Source organism: Ptychodera flava, chromosome 14 (assembly GCF_041260155.1).
Source record: "Ptychodera flava strain L36383 chromosome 14, AS_Pfla_20210202, whole genome shotgun sequence".
NCBI lineage: Eukaryota > Metazoa > Hemichordata > Enteropneusta > Ptychoderidae > Ptychodera > Ptychodera flava.
In genome coordinates, this window is record NC_091941.1 from 3,622,436 (window position 1) to 3,633,878 (window position 11,443).

The 11,443-nt window shown below is 36.6% G+C and overlaps 1 protein-coding gene across 1 annotated transcript; it reads right to left on the reverse strand.

Annotated features, from left to right (window-relative positions):
* On the reverse strand, nucleotides 1-11,443 carry LOC139148989 (protein FAM98A-like). Its single transcript, XM_070720464.1, is given in 12 exon segments — nucleotides 1-941; nucleotides 1,472-1,714; nucleotides 2,213-2,294; nucleotides 2,991-3,073; nucleotides 3,705-3,804; nucleotides 4,368-4,391; nucleotides 4,393-4,485; nucleotides 5,122-5,316; nucleotides 5,841-5,926; nucleotides 6,447-6,581; nucleotides 8,638-8,786; nucleotides 11,309-11,443. Coding segments are annotated over 12 exon segments (1,335 nt in total). The 5' UTR covers nucleotides 11,356-11,443; the 3' UTR covers nucleotides 1-843.

Sequence of the window (11,443 nt, forward strand, 5' to 3'; positions counted from 1 at the left end):
TTATATTACTGTGAACACTTTTGCACTTTATTATTATCTTGCAGAATATGGTCAAGTTAGGTAAACCAAAGAATCAAGTAAGTTTGTATGGAGTCTGCATAGATGAATATCTCTATACGGCAATGTATTTGCAAATAGTATACGCCCTCTAATTAAAATGTTACTGCTCTTTGCATACTACTGAACAAGTATGACAGACCATTCTTGACTGGCCTGGTACTTTCAGTTCTAAAACTGATAAAATCATAATAACAAAATTAAACATTCTTTAGCAAGCAGTTTAATGCCCAGAATATCACAAATTTCCACAATTTAAGTCATGTGATCTTGAATATCTGTTCATGACACCAACTTTTGCATCAAGAGAGACTTACAAGTTTTCACCAATGAATTTTAAACTCATGGACTTTTATGAATACATGGCAACTTTGGAGTGACCTAATTTACGACCCCTGCAGGCTGCAGTAACATCTGATTATGAAATTCACATTTAACACCTGTCCATAAGCCAATCAGAAAATATCAGTGTCCTACTACAATGGCAGTACGTACAGTTCTACTTGTAAATCGCAATACCTCTCTTTCACACTTTAAGTACAGAGACTTCTTTCAGTATCCTTGTGAGATCTTTCTTGATTAGAACTTTCTATCGTCATCATCTTTTTCAAAGACAAAGTCTCTTGGAAAGTTTGTAATGAACAAATGCATCAGGTGTTGATTTTGCACTGCTATGTTTTAACAAGGCACATGATTTACAATCTGCATCAGCAGTCACTGTGATATAGAATTTTCTGATGATGCACTTGGAATGAGTCACACAGCTCTGTACATTGTCCTATCCCCTTAATGATAACCCCCGCCTCCACGCCCCCTTCCTCTTCCTCCTTTGCCCCTCCAGCCACCTCCTCCAGCGCTACTTGGTCTTCCATTTCCAGACCAATCTGTACATTCAAGGTAAATGAGAAAAGAATTGTCTGTATGAGCAATCTTCCCCATAACATCAAAGTTTCATTTTCAAAATGCAATGAAAAACAACGGACTGCACAGATTGGTACACACAGAGAACTATAGCTGCTGTAAAACGTCAAAGAATGTATCCCTTCAAAGCAACATTCATCTTGTTTACAGTGACATACATGTATGATAAAGTTCAATGTTAATTCTTTGGTCAGTGTTTTAAGTCCTGTTATGAAGTTCAGAACCTGAATGTCAGAATCCTGAAAAATTTTCATAATAGAAAACCCTACCTGGAATGGAAAAAGTTGTTTATCAAATGTTTGTGAATTAATTTGTATTGTAATGTTCCGATGAAATCTTAGACAATACAGCAATCTTAGATGGCTGGTAAAAATTAATGAATGAAATGTCTTTCTTTCTTCAACGCAGCAACCCTGTACTGCAATATTCAGATGAAATGTTAGACAAGTAATCCTTAGAAGGGTGGTAAAAGTCATTCAAAGTAATGTCTTACTTCCTTGAACACGGCCACCTTGATAACTCTGATCACCATATCCATGTTTTTGATAAGGTTGTGGTTGGTAACCACCTTGCTGGTAACCGCCTTGTTGGTAACCGCCTTGTTGGTAACCACCTTGCTGGTAACCACCTTGTTGGTAACCACCTTGTTGATAACCGCCATGTTGCTGCTGGTAACCACCTTGATGCTGGTGACCACCTCTATGGCCGCCACCACCTCTTCCACCTCGTCCTCCACCTAAGAGCAACAACACTGACCTTTCAATATCATTCTGTATACTTGTTACTAGTTTGCTACATTGTAACAATCAAATACCTATTAACATTCATTATACCATACAACTTAAAGTATAAAGTGGCCTGTCATATAATACTGGGAATAGCATTGCATTTAAAAGATTATTCCATTGAACAGGACTTAACTTACTGAGATCTTGAATTTCCATTTTTCTTTTAGTTTCAACTTTCTCATAGACCTCTGGTTTTCAGCACAAGTAGTAAAGTTACAATGTTGTGAGCTGAACTAGAAATCCTTCTAGTATTTAACTCTGAATAAGCCACTGGCATGGCCCTCCATAACTATATTTACCATTACATTCAAGTTTGTCATGCTTTGCTGGTATTTTATCGATTTAAATGTGTAAAGCGCACTGAGACGTATGTGTAGTGCGCTTTAAAGAAACAAATATTATTATTATTACATTCAAGATTGCTTCAAGTACAAACAGTTACTCACTAGACTCTGTTCTCTTTTGAAATGAGGGCATTTCTGGAGGCGGAGGCGCAGCCTCCTGGGGACGGCCGCCACGATCTGGTACCTGAAAAAGATGGCCATTCAATGGTTTATCAAATATGAAACAAATACAATCAACAAGAGGATAAAATGCTATAGTACTTTACTAACTGTAATCACTTGAGCTGGGATCATGTCGAACCAACAAAGTAATTTCAGGATAGCATGCATGTGCAAGGATATTGAGGGCGCTGTTCTAAATGTCTCACTTACCTTACTTTAATAAATATCACATAAAATACCATGACACACTCAAACAACTCACAAACATAAATAACACACATACAGTACATTGATCACATTCAAATTGAAGCTCTAGACCTTGAAAATTGTATGTGGACAGAAAAGAAAGATTCATGGGCTAATTTTTAAGACCATATAAATTACTTTAAATTGCAAACAGTAGCTTTACTACAAGCTTTTCAAGAGATTTATACATTTGCACAACTTTAACATTCCAACCACACTCACTAAAATCCCTATAAAAAATGTCATCTCTCACATAAGAGCTCTGACTTTGATCATCGCTGAATCTTACACACTAAATTTGTATAGCTTGCATCATAAATGTGCGTTTGAGTTCACATGAAACTTGCTTTAATATCAAACTGAATAGTTATTATGTATATCTCAGAATGGCCAGTATATCACCTGCAAAGGAAAAAAACTGCAAGATGTCCTTTTGCAAAAAGTAACTATGACATAAGACAGTGAAACTTACCTTTCCCATAAGGACTTTATTGATGGCACTTTGAGTGTTTTCTCGAACTGAACCATGACTAGTTCTCAACAATCTAATTAAATCTGATGAGGAAAATAAGAATGATTTATATATAAAATATGGTATGGAAATATTTAAAACTTTATATCATCTGAATCAGCAGCTAATCAATAGCTTTTATTGTATCTTTATGATAAAGCCACGTAAACTTCTACAAACATAGTGTCTCAAACATATTAGCAAATCAATGTATCCATTATGAAGTCCAATGGTTCTACTCCGGAATAAAAAGGACGCGATGCGTACGCCGTTCTACATACTCAGTACGCCCAAATAATCACGTGATGCCGGTACAAACAAACCCACATGTGTACTGAACGCGTATGGAAATACACGTACGTCTGTACGTTTGCGCACATGTCTTTGTTTGTACCGTGGTCGATTCGAATTCCGGGTTTGGCCTATTTAAAAACCTAAGTTCCAAAGGCTGTATCCACAAGGACAAACAATTGGGCAAAGCAAGGGCTTGCTACAATCATAACCTAGAAGGTATCCAATGTTGTTCGCAATTTTCACATTTTTAGGAAAGTATATTTAAAAAGGTTCAATTATCTATATTCTGATTTAATGTTGAATGGATATTTCTATACACATCATCATTGACAACTGACGGACATCACTGAAACACTGCATAGTAAAAATGTTTCTGTTTACCTTCCCTAGCTGCTAATAAATGTGCGATGTCAACATCACATTGCGGAGATAGTATACTACGTCTTGGCTGATATGATGCAGCTAATGCATCTTCTTTACCCTAGAAATATATCAGAGAAACTAAATGTAAACCAGATTTGAGTATTTTATAGAAGTTTCCTTGTTGCCATATGTGTGAAAGTTGAAACATCCATTTTGGTGTAGTATTTTGGTTGTAATGAAGAGAAAAATAAAAAGTAACACCAGCAAATTATTGAGTGTTTGCTTGAGCTTCCTTGTATAACTCTGTACAGCACACATGAGCATTTACTTCTGACACCACACTACTAGTAAGTGACATTCTGATTTTTTACATTCTATACAGTTTATCTTTAAGCAAGTAATCTGACTTTATAGGCAGATAGTGCAAAATTGAGGGGTAAAAAAGGATGGTTGCAAAGTCTGATACTCAAATTCCAGCATCTCATTACCATTTCCAATATTAAAGGCCCCACTCAATTATCAGATTTATCTAATATAAATATTAGTTACTTGATGAAATATTCAATGGAAAACAAAGAATGACAAACTGTTAATGGGCTATTGACACATTCGCTAATGCGAGAACCTGGGATTGAGAAGGGCGCCTTTACACTTTACAGTTTGATAATAACATTTGTTTACCTTTATTCTATCGGACCATTTAAAACGACTGAACTGTTACATCAAGTCGTTTCAGCAACATGTGTCTCCGTACCACAAATTCCTTGGTTAGAGCTTCATTAATTTTTTCTACATTATTCTGTGTGAAGAGACAAAATACGTCACATTGAGGTTGACCCATCTGCGATTGATAAAACAATGGAGTTTGACAAATATTAATTAGCTAAACCCTATATATTTCCTCTTTAGAAATAGAAAATATTCCTGTCATATGTACACATGGTAACTATCCACAATTATCCTCCACTGCGCAATTATACTACAGGTAGTCATTTGGTATGAAAAGTTTTACTTACTATGTCCCTGTGTGGTAAAAGCATTGACATGAGAAAAATTAATTTATCATAAAAGAACATATACTGACCAAATTCTTTCAGGGTTTTGCTTTTATGAGACATGATACTACAATTTTGAAATATGAAGGCTTGCTTAAACCCAGTCACCTCCCATTTATTCTCTGTGTGATTACAGAGGCAAATCATCGTTCCTAGTCTTTTCCTACATATGAAATCCCTGCCTGACTAACCATGAAGATGTGATCACCCATAAAATGGGTGTCTATTGACACCTCCAAATACCATATACATTGAAAATGGCAATTTGTTAGAGCAGCCTTGAGTCAAATACCATTCATTTCTGGTAGCCACCAGAATTTGTGCCAAAGCTAAATGTATATACAGGGAAATAGGATGAGACGTTCAAATAAAGATCTTACCCATTGCTGTTCACTGAGGCCGGATTTCAAAATAGGTTTACTTAGATGATCTGGTGGGAGCTGGCTGACAGTCTCACGTACTTTGGATTCAAGTTTGTTAAATATTTGATCAGCGGTGATATTTGGTGGTGGTTTAGAAAGACCAAGACAAACTAAGATAGTTTTCAGATGTTTGCTGTGTTCACCCCATCCAGTCTATTGAGAGAAAAAAATGTATGTCCAGTTAATTGATGTAACAAAATTTAAGGTCGAAAAATAAATAAATTGATATTTGATCAAAAATTTTACAAATTTGTTTTAATGAGTGGTGAGAATGCCATAAATAAATGCAGCTAGAGACTTAACATATTTTGTTTCAATTTTATCGATTGGAAAAACTGCACCAATAGCATACACAGAAGCCAGGTTCAATTGATCAGAAGAAAGGTGAGATTTCACACTGGTATCTCACACACTCAACTAAAACAACAAGTCAATGATACTACCATACAAATGACAGTCTCAGCATGAAATATCATCAGCATTTTGACTTATTGCAGTCATTATAAATGTATATACCATTACACGTAATGTAGATTGTCTATCCACATCTAATGCTACTTGTAACATTCATATTTACAATGGAAGGCACTTCAGTTTTGTGGAGGGTCTATATATTCAGTTTCATGTCTGCAGTTTTTTCAGACCATACCACAGAAAACAGAAATCAAGTTACTTACACCAGGATCAATCTTTGCAGCAGCTTGTGGTTTCACTGGTTTGGTAGCAGACAATTTAGCTGCCAACAGTTCACTACATAAATAATCTACCAAAATAATAAGAAAACATGTTTTTCATGACCAGACAAAAGTATGAATAGAAACAGTATGTCACTGCCGTTAAAAAAAATCACACACCTACACTGCACACCAAACATCACTTTCACTTATGTTGTCTATGTATGTGTGAGTGACAAATATCATCTTGAGAGAATACAAGTTGAAACCATAAGATTGTGTACATCTATCTTCATACATTTGAGAAATTAGTGTATCATTCATATTCCCTATCAAAGTCACTGGTAAAAGCTCTTGGCGAGAAAACTTGCAAATTACAGGTAACAGTAAGTTTGAAATGCAATTTATACCACATTTTCTTCTGTTGGTCTGTATTTTAGAAACCTTGAAGAATTTGCAAATATTCACCAACTACCCCTTTGAAATAACTCTGAAATTCACATTCATTCTGGCAATACTCTTAGAATAGAAACAACACTATACAGCATGATATTGGAGAATCGTTAAACACTGACAGCAAACATTAGCTTTAAACTTGAAGAAACTTACTTAGCAGCTTGTATCTATTTTGTTGATTTCCTAGTCTGTTAATCATTTCACCAGTAATCAGTTCTGGGTACGGACAGCCCAGTTCTCGTAGAAATGTACTCACTTCTAGTTCAAAGCTTTCAGCATCATCTGCACCTGTGAGGAAGATCAATGAATTTTGAATTGGTGATAAAAGATCACAAAAAAGAATGTACGTCAAAATATAAAGAAAGTCTCAAAGTAGTCTTGATTGTATAGGTCTTTCACTAACGTTATAAACTTACTTTAGTTTGAATCTGCACAACCAATAAACGGCATTGAGAACAAGTCATCGTTGATGACACAGTCCCCACTTGTTAATGGGTACTTTGATTACATGTCCTCAGAGAGGATAGAGTCCTCTTCATTAATTAGGTCTGTGATAAAAATACTTTGATACAGATAGCGCTCAATGGCAAGAATGACCTACATACAAGAAAGACCTACATATGTATGACATAGGTTAATGTCCTTGTACCAACTTTGAATAAAATCGTTTGAGATATGCCTGAGTATTATGGCTCTGTACATGAAAAAATCGTAACAAAATGGCCGCACGGCAGCCATATTGGATCGTATCACATAACAAATTGACATGCATATGTATGACAGTAGTCAATCTCCTTGTACCAACTTTGAATAAATTCGCTTGATACATGTCTGAGTATTATGGCTCTGTACATGAAAACATCGTAATAAAATGGCTGCCTAGTGGCCATATTGGATCGTATCACAAACCAAATAGACGTACATATGTATGACATAGGTCAATGTCCTTGTACCAACTTGGAATAAAATCGGTTGAGATATGCCTGAGTTTTGGCTCTATACATGAAAAAATTGTAATAAAATGGCCGCCTGGCGGCCATATTGGATCGTATCACAAAACAAATTGACATGCATATCTATGACATTGGTCAATGTCCTTGTACCAACTTTGAATAAAATTGGTTGAAACATGTCTGAGTTATGGCTCTGTACATGAAAAAATCGTAATAAAATGGCCGCCTGGTGGCCATATTGGATCGTATCACAAAAAAAAATTGACATGCATATCTATGACATTGGTCAATGTCCTTGTACCAACTTTGAATAAAATCGGTTGAAACATGTCTGAGTTATGGCTCTGTACATGAAAAAATCTAATAAAATGGCCGCCAGGCGGCCATATTGGATCGTATCACAAAACAAATAGACTTGCATATCTATGACATTGGTCAATGTCCTTGTACCAACTTTGAATAAAATCGGTTGAAACATGTCTGAGTTATGGCTCTGTACATGAAAAATCCTAATAACATGGCCGCCAGGCGGCCATATTGGATCGTATCACAAAACAAATAGACTTGCATATCTATGACATTATTCAATGTCCTTGTACAAACTTTGAATAAAATTGGTTGAAACATGTCTGAGTTATGGCTCTGTACATGAAAAAATTGTAATAAAATGGCCGCCTGGCGGCCATATTGGATCGTATCACAAAACAAATTGACATGCATATCTATGACACTGGTCAATGTCCTTGTACCAACTTTGAATAAAATCGGTTGAAACATGTCTGAGTTATGGCTCTGTACATGAAAATATCGTAATAAAATGGCCGCCTGGCGGCCATATTGGATCATATCACAAAACAAATCGACGTGCATCTGTATGAATATGAAGTAATCCTTGTACCAAGTTTGAATGAAATCGCTCCTTGCATCTCTGAGATATCTGCGTGAACGGACGGACGCACGGACGCACGCACGGACGCACGCACGGACGCACACACGGACATGACCAAACCTATAAGTCCCCCGGACACGTGTCCGTGGGGACTAAAAAGAACTAGGTATTTAATTGATGTTGTAAGGAACACACAAGGTAAAAAATACCAGTTAATGGCACAACAGATCTAATTCAAATAATTAAAATGAATTGAGAAAATTTTAGTTGTAGTAGTATCCTACTGATGTGCATTTCTGAAATAAATGGGATCAGGACATTTCATACAGTAATGAGTCTATGCTAATAGTCTGATATGAGGAATGTCATAAATATGATACTTCGCTGGGTTGCATGGTAGTTTGGGGCATTGTGATTGAGTTTTGTGAATGACACGTCATCACATTATGAACCACTGAATGAATATTACTTGAGTGAAGTTATCCAAATGATAGATACTCACTTGTGGTTGCATTTACAGCTTCTTCAAGTCCACAGTAAAGCTGTAATTCAGTTGCTACCCAAGCAACTAATTTTGTGAACTCCGGTGAAGATGGACCACCTTCAACAGCTTTGCCGAGGCCTCCCTCCCCCAACATTGGGCCACTGTACCTGCAATTTGAATAGTAAAATGAACATTAGTGAGAGTTCCTCCAACATTGGTGATAGCTCCTCCAACATCGGGCCACTGTACCTGCTATTTGAATGGTAAAATGAACATTGGTAATAGTTCCTCCAACATTGGGCCACTGTATCTGCAATTTGAATGGTAAACTGAACATTGCTGATAGCAGCAGCTCCTCCAACATTTGGCCACTGTACCTACAATTTAAATGGTAAAATGAACATTGGTCAGAGTTCCTCTAACATTGGGCAACTGTGCCTGCAATTTGAATTGTAAAATGAACATTGGTGAGTTTTTAGTACATATCATTGTGCATGATCACTTATTTTGATACACTGTACAAGTTGGCTTTGTTAAAACAATGCATTGGGTAAGCTTATGTTTTATTTACTTTTCAGGTCATCACAGGCATCATTTTATATCAGGGTGAATTACTTTCAAGTACCCATGAGAAACTTTGAAAAGCTCTGACAACTTCAAAAGTAAAAGGTTCATTGCCTTTTAGTTTGAAGAGTGCATCAGACATAATAAATATTGATTAATATTAGATCCAAACAAAACAATAACAAAGCGGCCGGTCACTGATCCTCCTCTACTACTAGCATAACTGACTGACTTTCCCCTTGGCCTAAAATTAATCCCTGATGGCAATCAATTACACTGGATATTAACCAACTTCACAACCACATGCAGTTGAATTTTGAACAAGATTTTGATTGAGTTAGATGTAGGCCAAGCTGGTACTTGAAATGAGTTGTGTTCTTGAGGTTGAGGTTGATGGTTTATCCAGATTTTAGACTCAGTTGGATTCAGCCAAAGTGACTGGCTATAACCAATATGCCTATGGACATTTACACTGTCACAGAACCGGTCAGCTTGTCTACAAACTGGATGTCTAAATGATAATGAACATGCACCAAGCTCAATATTTGCATTAGTATTGACACTGGAGTGATATGTGTACATGATGTACTTTTGACATTTAAAGCAATGAATTTCCTGTTCCAATAAGAATTTTAATAGACAGTTCACGGGTTGAGGTCACATTTGTAACTTTACTTGACACCAATCCTTGAGGGGTAAAACAGCAGCATATACTAATTTATTTGTGAAGCGTATTGTATAAATGTAAACTGTGCATATCAGATATCTCATAACAATAACACTTTATCACTGAAGCGTATGCATGTACCTTGGGCCATGCACTATATATAGCATAATGTTATTGTGGAACGAGTTGCCTACAGATCAGAAGTTTCTGAAGATCCCCAAACACCATAAATGATGACGTTCCATCCATAAAAATTGAAAATAGCGACTTCTACTTTGACTGCCAAACTATCCAGATGTGCTCTTGACTTGCTGCAATAGTATTGACCTTTAAAAGTCCACAGAGACTCTCCCCGCACGATAACCATTAGTGTATCCTTTAATACCTTCATATTGTCAATGTAACACTATATTGGCGCTGCCCAACAGGGTAAGTTATCATGCACTAGGCTGAACAAAAACCGTCAAATCACGCGTTCGTTACTTAGCATTTGATTTTTGCTTGAACGAGGATGTCTTTTATGTTTTTTCCTTTTATATGTATGATACATTTTTCTGGAAATGTTGTGGCCAGTGTTTGACCGCCCTGAACCCCTGAAAAATGCATATTTAAAAATAAAAATATTTTGGGAAAAAAAAATTCCTGCCGACCTACCTACCCTATTTTTGAAAACCATGTTATCGGAACAGTACAATTTATTTTTTGGGGGCCCTATATACAGAATGTCATTGTACTGACTGGCCATATCACAATCTTCATTCTTCACTATGGAAGCATACTGCAACTTATTTTCTTGCGTTTTTGCTTGAACTAGAAGCATCACGATTTTATTCGTTGTGAAAACTTAAGTATTCTCCAGTGTCCGTATGGATGCAATATGCTCTGGTCATGTAATCACTGATGTATGATTAAACTGTTATTAATTTATAACAGTTGGAAGGGCTCACTTCAAAGTAAGAAGGCAAAGTGGGGGGGGGGGGAAAGAGGTGAAGGGGAAATTACTTTCATATACACGGTTCTAAAGATTTAGAAAACCATGAAAAACACCTCCGGGGCCTGTCCGAATACGTGAATGCACATGCCGCATGTCGCCATGGTTCAAGCTGAAAAGAAGGTCCTAAAAATCATGTTACTTGTTTGACACCCGAAAGAAGGAGCAGTGATGGGTTTATTAACACCTTCAAAAGGTACATAAGATTGCATTCAGAAAAATGCATTGTTTTCTAATACTTGTTCGTGTAATTATTCTTTCTTTAAGATAAAAAGTATAAATTTATGTGAACGAGCATTTTGCTGATACTGCAATATTTCGGTGTCGGAACGACATATGCGTCGACTGCACATGTGCGACGCATCGTCAGGCTTGAATGCATGCGTCGAATCTGCCAACTCTAGTCCAGTGATCGTGACATTGCGAATCATCGAAAAACCTTGCCTTATGTATTGAAAGAGGCTTACCCAAGATCTTCTAAACTGTCTAGGATGTCATTTTCGAATGCAGCCATTCTAAATAATCTGTACAATTAATTTTGCAAGTCGGTGATCTCGTCAATCACATTACACGTCTCTGGCTGAATAGCACTTTGGGACCGG